The sequence below is a fragment of the Hyposmocoma kahamanoa genome, unplaced genomic scaffold (genome assembly GCF_003589595.1).
Source record: "Hyposmocoma kahamanoa isolate Upper Pololo Valley unplaced genomic scaffold, ASM358959v1 81, whole genome shotgun sequence".
Taxonomy (NCBI): domain Eukaryota; kingdom Metazoa; phylum Arthropoda; class Insecta; order Lepidoptera; family Cosmopterigidae; genus Hyposmocoma; species Hyposmocoma kahamanoa.
Window position 1 is genome coordinate 4,891,624 of NW_020654080.1, and position 14,845 is coordinate 4,906,468.

Below are 14,845 nucleotides of genomic sequence, written 5' to 3' on the forward strand. Positions count from 1 at the left end.
AAGCTTTCGCGCAAATGAAATATCGCGCATTTAAGCTTTCGCGCAAATTAACTATAGCGGCTTTCGCGCAACAGTCTTCGCAATATTGTCATTCGCACTCACGTAGTACACCCCTTATTTCTAAATTCTCGCCTTTTCCGTGACCTGAAACACATTTTGAGTTTATTACCCGGAAATGAAAATGTTCAGGGAATCGGGTTTAAGGAATAATACGTATTTTTTTAGGTTTTCAGTCTTGATGCATTTACGCGTCTCGGGAAAAAATCGCGACTTCGAAAACCCCGGCAAAAACGAAACTTGAAGATGGTGTACGTCACTAGACAATTGTGGAAAAAAAACGAATGTTTTACTTATTCTATAAATTTTATTAATAAGACATTGAAATACATAAGTGATACATTTCTTCTTATAACTTACTACAAAAATTGTTCTTAACACTAAGTCTCGGAAACGAGTATGAATACTAAATCATTTGTATAATTTCGGTCCAGTACACGGCCTCGTATTATGCAACAGATCCTATGAATGTGAACCATTGATGAGTAATAAAAATGACAATTAAAGAACATAGACTGGCCTGTTTGGGTCGTAGATAATAGTTGTTGAATCATTTTATTGGTCTTGGTTGTTTATATGCAATATTGCTTGCATATTTTCTATTCGCGTACGCTTTTTGTTTGCCGTTTTTTTTTTCTTTTAAAAAGATATCTATGTATACAATATAATTATCCAGTATAGTGCTGGTATATATGTACGAATTGGATTAATTAATTGCCGATCACCTCAAGCGACAAACAAATTATTGCAAAGTTCAAATATTTGTTTATACACATTAGGGGTTTATTGTGGAAGTAAACAGTATGTGAAGAATTGCAGGTAATTGTCAATTCTTTCATTAAAGGTAGTTGTTTTATTTGTCGTTGCCATATTCCTGAAATCTATAGAACTAATTTCTTCTAATAGCAACATCGAGGGGTCGTGTCACATCTCGCCCTCAAAAGTGGATGCAAAAGAAACTTGTCTTCTCTGGTACATACAACTGTTATGGATAATTTTCAGTTTCATTTCTTTAAATAATCCAGTCCATTTTAAAGGACTAACGCCGATACACGTAAACTTAAGTACTAGCAGAGTTCAACGACCTCGTCGGCTATTTCGGTGCGCCTGCGCTTCGGTTGCTTCACCATCGGTTCACCGTCATCATCTTCTTCAATAATCTCCATATCACTGTCGCTATCCTGACGTATCCTTGTCCGTGATGGTCCGGGTTTGGGCTCTGAACCGTTCGATCCATTTGACTTTTCGGCTTCTTTTGGAGCCGGCATTTCGGCATCGCTGTCTGTTACTAGACGCCATGATTTTTCTTCGTCTTCTTGTTGTAATCTTACTCGGACTTCATAGTTTTGTAGGAAATCGTCTACCATTAAGGCGCAGCCGTCAGTAAGACCTATTTCTTCAAGAGTCTTATCATTATTATGATCAGTTTCACCAGGTTCTGAGGATAGCACGACCAGACCTTTTCCTTCGACTGTGGCGTCTGGCGCTTGCATGTTTAGACCTTCCTTGAAAGCTGCCGTTAGATCTTTGAGTGTCAGTTGTTTCAGGTTGCAAGCGAGGCCTATTTCTGGTTTAGGCGCGCAAACGTAACATTTCGGGTTCGGTGGAGTCAATGCTGGAAAAGATAAAATATATTACAGATTATGCAACTTTGTGGATTCCTTAACACTTGTAGCGAATAAATATCATGATTATTAGGAAAAGGTCGAATTGTAAACCTCTCCAGACATACAGCCTTCGCGTCTTCTTGTCGTCCCGCACTTTACTACTGCATAATTGAGGCTATCAGCGCTAAAGTGGAGTAACCAGAGTAGCTAAAACCACCAAATATTAATTAATTACCGTTTCGAATTCCGGATTTTCGGAAATGGTTTTACTGCATTGTAGGACAAAACTAATGACATAGTAAGTCGGAAATGGATTTTAAAGTAATTCTGATGGTGTCTTAAAAAAAGACAGTAGATACGACTTTTACCAAAATAGTGAATAAAAAAGTCACGAGAATGGTCTCTCTCCGCCCCTCCCTACGTTTAGACATCGCACATTGACGGAACATTTAGCGACAACAATGGCGACATTTGCTAGGAGAACTTAAGAAAAAAAAAATATTTATGAGGTGAATTTTCGGAGAGTTTAGTTTGCATGGGAATTGTTGTGATTACGCTCTAAAAGTATTTTATTTGAAATAAAAAACACTGTATAACAGATGTTCATAGATTCGAACTACTAGCAGAAATGTCGTAATTTAAAAGATTACGCACTAGATTATTTTAACATTTTTTATAAAAAAATCTGCTGAACTCTTCAACAAGATGAAAAAGTGCCATTTTTGACGGCCTTACCAATACACGGCTATTTATTTTCATAAATAGAATAAAGAGAATAGTTTCTTTCGTCCGGAATTCGGAAAAAATTATTAATTAATATTTGGTGGTTTTAACAAGTCTATGTCGCTCCTTGTAGCTATAATCTATACATGTATCTATGTATGTGAAACACATTTTTCTGAACATTGGCAATATAGCTTGAAATAATATTAAATTACACATGCCAGCACATCAAGCTACACATTGAAGTATCATGTTCCGTTGCACTGGAGGAGTGAACAAAAATGTGTAGTCTGAAGTGCCGTTGTCTGTACATAATTATTATATATATAGAAACTATTTTCTTGTACAAAAAAATAATAATTAATATATTGGTCATATATGATTATAATATATATAACTCTCATTTTCAATCCCTCATCCATATGCATTGTATTAGGTTACATCATTTTTGCGCTTATATTAGGGGTTAAAGTATGAAATTGCCGTTTTATTGCAATAGGTTCTTTGAATTTTCATAGAATCTTCATGGTTTGAGGTTTTCGAATGAAACTTTTTTCAAATGGTTTCTGTGATTTTTTTTTTAAATTTGAAACATTTGAATATCGACTTTCAATTGTTTTTGTTATTCAATTTAGACAAGAAAGATGGATACTGCGAAAATTCGAGTGATTTTTGAATACGAGTTCCGACCAGTGGCGGCTGCACCTTAAGTGCGCCCGTGCACCGCACTACCATTTAAAAACCTTCTAAATATGTACCTTCCTTCTTCCTATACCATACTACATCTTAAAAAATTTAAACTTCACAAAAAATACCAATTCTTTACTACCTATAACAACCGTAATACCTACCCTAAACAGAAATTACATAAATCTGATTATCGTTACGAGTTAAATTAAATCGAGCTGGCCTATTTTGATTTCTACTGCGAAAGAATTAGATCTTATTTTTGCTTGAACAAAAACGGCCTCGTGCGCTCGGATTGTCGCACGGAGCGAGCTCCTACATTTAGTATGAAACACGATGGAAATCGCCTGGCGCGTGAGACGGAAGATGCTTAGTACAAACTGTATGCAGTTCTAGGATAAATTCGTGCGCCGCACGCGACCGGAAATTGCCGAAATAATACGAATGACGCCACGGGTGCCCGGGCGGTGGCCTTGACCGGTGGCGGTGACCTACGAACGATACACTTGTCATGTCATTGTCACAGTTTCACCTTTCGCGCGTGCCTAATTTTACCTGCGTAATGCGTAATTAATTTCTTACTCTAATTACTTATTAACTAAGAAAGTAGTAAAGATTTCGTGAGTGTGTATGTGTGTGTGAGTGAAAAATGAGTGCAAAATACAATATTGACTTCATAAAAAGCAATAGGACATTTCAAAATAGACTGGACATAAAATCTGCTGGGCCGCCTCGGCCTTTTTTCAACTTAAAACAGGAGTGCAAAACAAAAAATAAAACTTTTACGAGAATTTTCAAAAGTGAAATGTACAATAAAAAGAAATGGTTATGTGGATGTGAGCGACTAAATGCTTTATTTTGCTTTCCGTGTGTTGTTTTCGGCGGAGAAGCAATTTGGATTGAAACTGGAGTGAAAGACTTAACGCATTTAGGCGAAAAAATAAAAAAAAACATGATTCTTCGCAAGTTCACCTGCAAAATGTTTATATAAAGTCATAGAACATTTCGCGTCAAACAAGGAACGCAGAATTGATTTAAAATATAAATAAGGTAAAATATACTTATAATTTTTTTACTTGTGGAATTTTATTAATCTATTTTTCTTCCAAAATTCACTAAACCCATAAAGTGCGCCACCGGGGATCTGAGGCACCAGCCGCCACTGGTTCCGACGCGGAACTAACGCGGCAGAAACAGCCCGCAATATCAATGCTGCGTTTGGAGAGGGGTCTACTAATGAACGCACCGTGCGATTTTGGTTTAAACGCTTTCGTGATGGAAATTTCGACTTAAAGAACGAGCCACGAGGAAGACCGCCCACACAGGTGAATAACGATGAATTAAGAGAGATAGTGGAAGCCGATCCTAGTCAAACTACCCAGGAATTAGCGGCATGGTTTAACGTTACCTTACCCACAATATTGACTCACTTGCGTCAAATCAATAAAATAAAAAAATACGAAAAATGGGTGCCTCATGATTTGACTGATCTGCAGAAAGAAACGCGTGTTGAAACTTGTGTTGCCTTGTTGAACCGGTACAGAAATGAAGGAATATTGGATCGAATTGTAACATGTGATGAAAGTGGATTCTTTATGATAACCGGAAAAGAAAAATGCAATGGCTGACCCCAGGTCAAATGCCACAACAGTGTCCTGAAGCAAAACTTACCAATAAAAAGGTAATGGTAACTGTTTGGTGGTCTCAGCATGGTGTTATTCACTATAGTTTTCTCCGATCTGGTCAAGCAATAACGGCAGATGTCTATTGTGCCGAACTCCGAACCATGTTGACAAAACTAGCAGTAAAACAGCCCCGACTCATGAATCGATCTTCACCATTATTGCTCCACGACAACGCGAGACCTCACACAGCACGAGAAACCATTTTGACCCTTCAGGAACTGTAGTTAGAAACCATTCGTCATCCTCCGTATTCACCAGACCTTGCTCCAACGGACTACCATTTTTTTCGTGATTTGGACAATTATCTACGTGACAAGAAGTTTTCTTCCCAGGAGGCAGTACAAAATGCTTTCACACAGTTTGTGCAGTCTAGATCGTCGGAGTTCTATCGCAAAGGCATTAATAACCTTCCCATTAGATGGCAGCAATGTATAGATAATAATGGCAACTATTTTGAATAAATAAATTTGTTAAAAATTTAAAAAATAAACAATTTAGATTTTCAGTACAAATCGGCAATTTCATACTTTAACCCCTATTACTTATAGCTTCAATTAGTAATCTAATTTGTACTGACGTCGGTTAAAAGGTAAAACTCATTAAGTGACATTTTGTTCAAAAACTAGATTTTTTCAATTTTGCTTTATTGGGAAGAACATCTATGACAAGAAAAATTCAGTAAGTCTGTGGTGTCCTTCATGTTTTAATACATACCAGTCCTTTAGTGATTTTTCATAATGAAAAAATACAAAATCTTAATTATCTCCCTTTGGCCAATTAGGCTATTAGTGAGTTTTACCTTTTAACCGACGCTGATTCAAAAAGAAATGTGAAAGTTACATATGTGTTGATGAAACTCCTAGCATCTGACGTATACATGAAAATATTGCAGCCATAACTCACTTTTCTCGGGGACAAATATCTGTCCGCAGTGATTGACTTTCGGTCTTAAATAGACGCTGGTACATGTCTTGATATCGCCTTTCAAAATGGCCTGTGCACGTAGCACTGCGAGTCCAGCCACTATTGCGTTCGCCGTCGCGATAGCTGGGATTATGTTGCCCGCCATTGCTAGAAAAGTACAAATAGTCAAAGTTTGTAACTTTTATTCAATGTTAAAATGTTTCACCATGCTATTCAATTATTTTTGTGAAATGACGCTACTAGTTTGTTATAATTATTAATAAAAAGATCGAACAGTAAGAAAATATTACTTCGATCGTTTTAAAAAACCAAAAACAAAAATCTGCGACAAGCATATAAGAAAATTCGTAAGGTCCATTGGTTCGTTCCGTGGCTTAGTTGGTATAGCGTGTAGCACGGTTTGCTGGAAGACGTTGCTTCGAATCCAATCGGATCAAAGTTTTTCTTAGTGTTAGATCTTTGTATTAATAAATATAGTGCAGGTTTGTTATAACAAGGTTTATGACTTATGTCACGCTGAAGGTTCACAAATTGTCAAAACCTTCCTGTATGTGGGAGCTTTTGTAAACAAAACTTACATTTAATCTCGAAACGTGACTTGGTGGGAATGTTAAATATATGAGCTCGAATGTTGGCACAGGCGGTCACGAAATCCATAGCGCTTTTTTCATCCTTGTCCCAGACTAGATGGTCTCCCTCGGGACGGCTTTTCAGATCTTCTTGGAGAGCCTTGCAGCTTGCTGCAAAAACCTGGAAATAAGGTTAGAAGAATTATCGAATGTAGACTAAATAGGGTATACAATATGCTCAAGAAGCTGTACAGTAAATGTACAGTAAATGGTCACAGTATAAGGGGCTGCGTAGGCCCTGAATGAAGCCACCCTAACAATAATAATGGTGTTAACCTTAAATAATTGACTTCCTAATAATAAAAATATATATGCTGCAGCACACCATTCACTATAATATTGTACCATACCATTTAGCCTATAGGCTAAATTGTACTGGTCACAGGTGTATATAACATGGGGTGAGATTAATAATAATGAATTAAATGATGATAAGTAGATAAGCTCAATATTAGATATAAAGAGAACTAACCTGGGCACACTCACTAATAGACCAAACACGCTGATCTGGTAATCCAGAATGTGGAGCAGGAGGATTATTGTTTCCGGGCAAATTATCCCAAGACAATGGAGTTGGTGGCCTGCGTTTCTTCCATAGATTCTCCATAGACAATAAGTAGCGGATATCATCTCCAAACAGTTTGGAGAAGAGTTTCTCAGGATCGTAATTTGTTTCAGCTGCCCAAGCTCGAGTGCTTTTTCGTTCCACATTGCCTGCTGTGTTTGCTTCTGATGATAGAGCTGATGAGCCTGCCTCACCTGATGCTTCGGGATCTGCTGTGTCTGGGCTCACATCCTGGATAATTAAAGAAGTGCATTACAATTTCTGATAACTATTTTGAAAATTCATTATCAAAAAAGTGTATTCGATACATCCAAAAGAAACATAATGAATTTCATTAATATGACAATAAAGATTTTGACTGACGGAAAAATATTACTTAATGACTATTTCTCAAAATAATTACGAAATACTACAAAAAAATTTACCATTAAGCTATACATAGGCAAAATATAATATTGACATATCTGCCTACTGCCAAACTCATTCTTTTTTGCATTGTCGAAGTCAGGTAATAACTGTATACATTCAACTTTATCCCGTTATGTAACAAAATGTATAAAAATGTTACGAAATACTAATACAAACATGATCATTACAGTTTTTCAATGACAATGGTTTGTTATAATTTGATATTACCAATGTAATACGCTTATGAAACTTTTAATTTACATGTATTACGTAGGGATAAATAAATCACGACTCAACTTTGAAGTTCTTTACTATTAAAGTCACGAACACGAAAATATTGATCATCACTTTTGGACTGATTGTCATGAAAAATATGGCCGAGGACGCCAAACCTACAGCCAATAAGGATGATTCTAGTGGTGCTCATGCAAAAATCTTGAAAGTGGAAATTAAGCGTAACGAAAGAAAAGTAAATCGGTATGACTCATTTTATTTTTGGCATATTACTTAAATTTTTACTAAAACCACATATCAAATCACTTTAATACATAAACTACATTCAATCAAGGTCTGTAATACAAAAACATGCACCTTATTAATGGGACATTTCGTATTTTATTTTTACAAACAGTTGAGGTCAGGGTGCGGCAATTTTATTTTTGTATGAAGAGTAAAAAACATTGTTATGAAAATGTTGAAATAATTAATGAAATAATAAGATTACATTTTTCACTCTTCGTAGTATTAAAAAGTAATGTTTATTCTTTAAAATTTTCCTATTTATTTTTGAACGATTGAATAAAAACATTTTCTACTGTTTCGGGGCACACCCTTTTTTTTTATAAATGTACAAATATTTTGAGAAATAGTCTAATAATAGATTTATTTTAACTAGTGTGTTCATATCAATAGGCTTTTAGAACAGTGGTCTATCCAAAAACGTAATTCAGCAGAATAGCAGTCTAACAACAAAACTGCAGTGTATCCAGCAAGCAGAGCCAACAAAACAGGTTATTATTTTTATGATTATTTTTTAACGAATGTAAAGCTCACCACTTTATTCACAGTAAAATTTTGCAAACTCTAAATACGGCTGTGCCACTTGTTGCAGAATATTTTGATTCAGGCGACTTGAAAAGCAGTGATACACAATAACACCCTGTCATGCGATGACACATTAAATATTTATTTGTATTATTTAATTCCAAACTCGGGGTCAACGAGCAATAGAGCGCAGCATACTTAGTGTGAAACGGTCCGAGCGACATCGGAATACGACACTGCGCTCCCAAACTCAGATTGCTGATGTAGCCCAAAAAGCTGCGAAGCTGAAATGGAGTTGGGCTGGTCATGTCTGCCACATGCCTGAAGACTTGTGGGCCAAGGTAACCACCCAGCGGAGCCCCAAAAGCGTAATGCGTCGCGGCAGACTGAGGAAGCGATGGCGTGACGAACTGGATGCCTACGACAAGGATTGTGTCCAGTCAGCTCAAGATCGGGATGCGTGGAGGGATCAGGAGGAGACTTTTGCCCAGCAGTGAGATACATCCAGGCTAATTGTAATTATTTAATTATCTGCAATTGATTTGTATTAGTAATAAAATTGAGTTAGGCCTTCAAGCATCATGCTCTTAGAAGAGTTCTCAGCTAGTTTCTTGACGGTTTCTTTTTGAAGCTAAGGCATCTTTCTTTATCTCTAGTCTTTCTATTCCAAAGTAACTCTTAAGTACAGGTAATGAGAATAAAAAATAAAAGTTACCTGGTCTGGGTCCTCTTCACCAAATAGCTGGTTGAACAGATGCTTAGCCCACACAATGCAATGAATAGGCTCTGAGGGAGTGTTACGAATAGTGCAACCAGGGAACGTTTTCTGAGGTGCCTTCGGCTGACACTCGTAACATTGGGTTAAGCCTTTCTTGATAAGTTCCACCTAGTATTAAAATTAGAAATTAGAAAAGGAAACCACGGAAGACATAAATATATACATATAAGCAATAAAAGAGTAGTTAACACCTAGCCAAAGATTGCTTTAAAAAGACAAATATGGAAAAAATCACTGAAGGCCTATACCAAATTGGGCAAACAGGCAGAGCAGAAAAATGTTATTTAAAACATATATGAACTAATTTGTTTTAATGAATTTAATTTGAATTATAACAATATTGTTTACAATTGAAGGCGAAAGGTAAAGAGCCCTAAGTTCATATTTGGGAATTTAAATGTTTTTACAAATTTGTTTTACTGTTCTCAATATGACGTTAAGTTCTGTCCATCGAGTATATCCAAAAATAGTGATGAAATGTCATTTAATTTGTTTGAAAACTATTCTGCCAAATCATTACTGTGACTGAGCACTGATTGGCCAGCCCGAATTCGACACCTCATGTCAACCAGTTTAACTTGAACTTTGCTATAATGGACAATATTGAAAATTGCAAAATTACATATTTAATTACCAATGAAATATGATTCCGTTTGTTTTGTAATTAGATGTGTTGCTGTTTTTCCCATACCACTGAATGGAACAGTCCCCATTATTAGAGATATTATCTTTATTACAATAAATACAAAATATTTTTGGAATACATGGAGACATACACACACTGGTCAGTTGTTGGCGCTATACTATTTCAGTTTTCTAGTTTGTGATTTCAGCGCAATGAGAGTTGATACTTAAGTGATTTAACGCCCATTTGTCTGATGAGTTGCCAGGGATGGATGGCCCTTATTTCATATCTATTTCTGGTTATATACTCGATGGTTCTGTCATTGTTCGTTTTTTTTTATTTAACATAATTTATTTGAAATTAACATGATTTTACATATCTAAAATTAAGAGCCGCAGTCTCTTTAAAACTTTGTAGTAATAATTATTCAGCACTAAGGTTTTTTTTACCTTTCACCTACGGACATGATATCAGTTAAGAGTATATGGTGAATATAGCATAGAAATAAAGATACTTGTTTAAGTCACTAGTTGAAAATCTATGAAGTCATTTACCTGTCCAGCATATCCAGCAGTACCTGTTTCAACTAATGGTACATTGGCAGCCAAGCACATTCTGTTAACATGGTTACGTGCAACACGATTGTCCAATGCATTTAAGACTATGTTGAATTGTTTGAAATAGCTCACTCCATAATCATTGCTGAAATAAATATGTAGTTCAATGTTAGAAATGAAATTAGATGAAATATGTCACCTGTTGGCACTTCATTTTGACATGAGAGTGGCAACTCACATAAAATTTGGAGAATATTTGCACAGACTTGTGATGGTCAGATTTTTAAATTAACCCGTCATGTACCTTTGAGATATTTGGAAAGATCTCTGATTGGCTACTATTAAATTTACAAGCTTACCAACATTTAAAATTAACAAAAGTAATGTTTCATTCACCAACTTCGCATTGTGGGCAACTATGGGTCCACAGGAAGCTACCAGTACTAAAAGCATTATAGACCCATATTAGGTGCACCAGGGTTTCAATAATTTATTTATTTTATTATTATATGGTAGTATAATAAAGTAGTTATATAGTAGTAGTTATCAGCATTTTATTAATTTATATAATAATATATTCTTCATTTATTCCCTATTCTTGTTCTTCTTCTTAGATATTTGTGATGAGTTGGAGAAATAATCCCATTTGTGAGGTCTTCATTTTTTTGAAAAATGAATATTCTTCATTCTCCCCGTATTCTCTCAATATTTTTCGTACAATTTTATTTCTTTTTCCATCCCCCATGATAATTTTCTTCATTTGACGTTGGCACCGGTCAAAAGTTTATGTTACTGAACAAAAACTATACCTAACTTTCTTTTACTAAACGATTTTATTTTTTATTTCACGCTAAATAAAACTTCATAGAATGTTTCCAAAGGAAAGAAAATAACATGAGCTCTCAAATTATATTTTTGAAATGTCATTAAAAAAAAATTATAGCCGTCAATATGCCGCTTAAGTGTTTTAGTAACCGGCAATCTATCTCACCACCGCATTGAGTCCTTAATAAATTAGTCTTTCAACCCTGACGTTGGCGAAATTGTCGCGCAAAACGACGGAGCCATGGATACAAAAGTTGAAGTTGAAGCACTGTCGTGTTGTAATAGCACGTTGCAGTTATAAAACGGTAAGTCACTGAACATCACATTTCGTCACGGATTGTGATGTGCAGATTGATTTTAACAGTACAACCAATAGATCCTACTGATACCCCGAAAGCATATAAATTTTGCAGCTGATGATGATACAAGACAGACTTAGAAATTCCTGTATCAATCAGCTGGTTCATAGAATACTTGTTCATACTTGTTGAGTACGATTGAGCGTCGAATGAGATAAACGAGTTTATGCATGTTTGTCTTATTACTGTCGGTGCTTGCGGCCGAAGCAATCCCATATAAAATACGTAATATTTATTTTATTTTCATTTGCGGTTTCGCGCGTACTAGTTAAGCAGTACTTAAGTTCAACACTTACTTAAGTATTTCTCAAAACAAAACAATGTCGGAAGTAAAAAAGAAGAGACGGCAATACTGTGCGGAATATATTAAATTCGGATTCATTGAAAATCCCACAAACCCATCGTCGCCTTTGTGCCTTCTATGTCTAAAAACATTTTCGAATGAAGCAATGAAGCCTTCAAGACTGCAAGATTATTTGAATAAAATGCATCCAGATAAGAAAGACAAGAATGTAGCATATTTTCAAGACCTAGAGAAGAAGCATAATACTCAGCCAAGTGTAGCAAAACTCCTTTCGGCGGCTGCTAAGCCACATGACGACGGACTTGGAGCGTCGTACAATATCTCTTTGTTAATTGCTCAAAAAAAGGCAAACCACACAACATCAGAGAAGAGTTAATTTTGCCAGCAATAAAGGAAGTAATAACTACTGTGCTTCATAAACCGGCTGCAGATATTATCCGAAAAATTCCTTTGAGTAATAATTCTGTGTAAAGACGAATTGATGAAATGGTTGAAAACATTGAAGAATCATTGTGCAATCATCTGAGGACTAGTCAATTCTCAATTCAGCTTGATGAGTCCACTTTACCAGCTAATGAAGCATTGTTGTGAGGTTTATTAAAAATGAGAAAATATGTGAAGAACTAGTGTTTGCTAGAAATTTAGAGACTGAGACAAAAGGCCAAACCATGTTCAATACATTGGAAAAGTTTTGTGATGAGAAAGATATTCCCTTGAAAATAATTATAACAGTTGCTAAGGATGGCGCTCCGGCTATGACAGGGTGGCATAAATACGTACATTGCGTTATTCATAGACAATATTTGGTTGCTAGAAATTTAAGTGAACATCTATTTCGATCACTGCAATATGCCATCAAAGCAGTCAATAAATTTCATAACAGCTCTTTGAATGATAGATTATTTCATCACCTTTGTGTTCCTAATAACAAAGTTTTCAATTATTTGTTGTTTCATACTGTAGTTCGTTGGCTATCAAGAGGCAATTGTCTGACTCGATTTTACAACCTGTTTGACTCTGTGATAGAGTTCTTGGAAACTAAAAATACAGAATTGTGCAACAAGCTCATTACGTTAAAGAATGATATAGCTTACATGACAGACCTGTAGAAATTGTTTAACGACATGAATCTCCAACCGCAAGGTGATGAAATAAATTTAATAAAACAAAAAATGTAGTGCTGCTTTCGCAGCCAAACTGCTTCTACACAAAAAGAATATGGGCAGACGAGAGTTTCACAATTTTCGAATTTATCAGTATCCTGCAGTAACGATGACTTGTTTGCCTACTGTCAACATTTGGAAAACCTCCATATTGACTTCACCAAACAATACCAGGACATTTTGGAAATACCAGACTGGGTGTTGGATCCGTTTTCAAATGTCAACACAGCAATATCACCTCAGCTGGAAGAACTTATAGAATTGAAAATGATAAAAATCAAGTGCAAAAATGGACCAAGAATTTTGGCTACAAAAACCGATCCCGCAATTGTACCCTGGATTGTGGTCAATCGTTCTACGATTCTTGATAGCATTCCCATTGTCATATTTGTGTGAATGTGGTTCTAGTGCTGTGGTGACTTGCGGCTATTCTTGAGTAATTTGGTATCTTACAAACTTATTAAACAGCATCAGATTCATCCATCACATTAGTTTTTATATTAGAATCGATAATTGTTTGTTTGATTTTGAATAAAAGATACTCTAAATACTATGAAGTTGCGTTTCAATAATCATTCTCATTGGCAGGTGTAGCCTGTAAGTGTTAACTTAAGACCTAAGAGCCATTGTGTATTACCTACTGCACACGGGTCTCAAGTCAAATCTTGCGGGTTACAATAAAAATCTCGATTAGAATGAATGTTTAATCTTCACTAATATAACTCACAATACTTAATTTAATTTGAAGTTATGGTGGTTTTTAAGTAGGTGAAAAAATGGGGGCGCTAAAAAATAATTTATTCTCAAAGTGGGCAGTAGACAAAATAAATAAAGTACTGAAGACTTGGCATTAGTCTATTTAACTAAAACTAACAAGAGAAAAATGCACCAAGATTTGGCTGCATGGTTTTAAACCTTTTCCTTTATGGAAAATTTAAAAAACCACATACTAGTACCTAGAAGGAACCTATTATTACCTTAAACCGTTACAAACACATTTAACCTATCGTCATAACCTATTACAAAGTACTCACCTAATAACACTATCATGATGTGCCACGATATTAACATTAGGATTGAAACCGAGCGCGCTGTCCTTAGCCACTTGTGCCTTGGATTTCCCCACATGCTCCTTGTGGAATAGGAACTGACGGTTTAGATTGCTTACGTCGATAGTATCAAGGTCGATCTGTAAAATATACGACATTTTTAACCACAAAAACGCATTAAGTGTTACAATAAATATTAGTGTTCAGTAAGGTTACATACAATTTCAATCTGTGGAAAGCCGGTCAAAACGAGATTCTTCAAAATTTCACAACCTATACCGCCGGCACCGACAACTAAAATCTTAGAATTCGCAATAGCCTTAGTCAATTTCTCGTCAAAAACACCAGCGACACGTGCCACCATGATTCGTGATTGAAAATAACAATACCCTTATGGAGAGAATTATCAATTTTAGGGCTAGATATTGTATTTTTCTTTACGAGAAAACGCAACAAACGCGGAGACCTACGGGCTTTTGGCGACTGTCAAAAAAGGCGTCTTCGCTTGTTTAGAAATGTGTTTTCGTTTAAAAATTGAAGATTAAATCGATATTTTTGTAAAGAGAAAATGGTGGTTATTTCAAGTAGCGCAGCGAGACCGGCAAAGAAACAAATCAACATCGTCCAAATAACATACTTTGGGATAATTTAGTTACTGTTCTGCGTTGTATCTCAGTAACAAGTATTCATTAATAAAACCAAGAGAAATAAGAAAAAACTCTAAGTATAATATAGAGTTATGTAAAGATATTATAGAGTTTATTAGAGCGGAGCTGTATACCACAAATTAAAAAGATAATACATACCTACTTTAGGCGCTTAAACTGAAACGATGCTGCTACCCGTGCCTTCGTGG

The 14,845-nt window shown here is 35.7% G+C and overlaps 1 protein-coding gene across 1 annotated transcript; it reads right to left on the reverse strand.

Moving 5' to 3' along the window:
• Positions 1 to 364: 364 nt before the first annotated feature.
• On the reverse strand, positions 365 to 14,467 carry LOC113234119 (SUMO-activating enzyme subunit 2). The gene is made up of 8 exons (XM_026469378.1): positions 14,210 to 14,467; positions 13,975 to 14,129; positions 10,287 to 10,434; positions 9,045 to 9,215; positions 6,785 to 7,108; positions 6,262 to 6,433; positions 5,663 to 5,830; positions 365 to 1,672 (listed from the first exon to the last, which is right to left on the reverse strand). Exons 1-8 carry the CDS (start codon positions 14,351 to 14,353, stop codon positions 1,125 to 1,127), a joined length of 1,830 nt encoding a protein of 609 aa, XP_026325163.1. The 5' UTR covers positions 14,354 to 14,467; the 3' UTR covers positions 365 to 1,124.
• Positions 14,468 to 14,845: the final 378 nt, after the last annotated feature.

Coding starts and splice junctions, on each gene's coding strand:
- LOC113234119 (XM_026469378.1), bottom strand. CDS start 14,353: ATGGTGGCACGTGTCGCTGGTGTTTTTGACGAGAAATTGACTAAGGCT. Junction 14,130..14,209: donor GCTTTCCACAGATTGAAATT/GTATGTAACCTT, acceptor TATATTTTACAG/ATCGACCTTGATACTATCGA. Junction 1,673..5,662: donor GATATTTGTCCCCGAGAAAA/GTGAGTTATGGC, acceptor TATCTTTTCCAG/CATTGACTCCACCGAACCCG.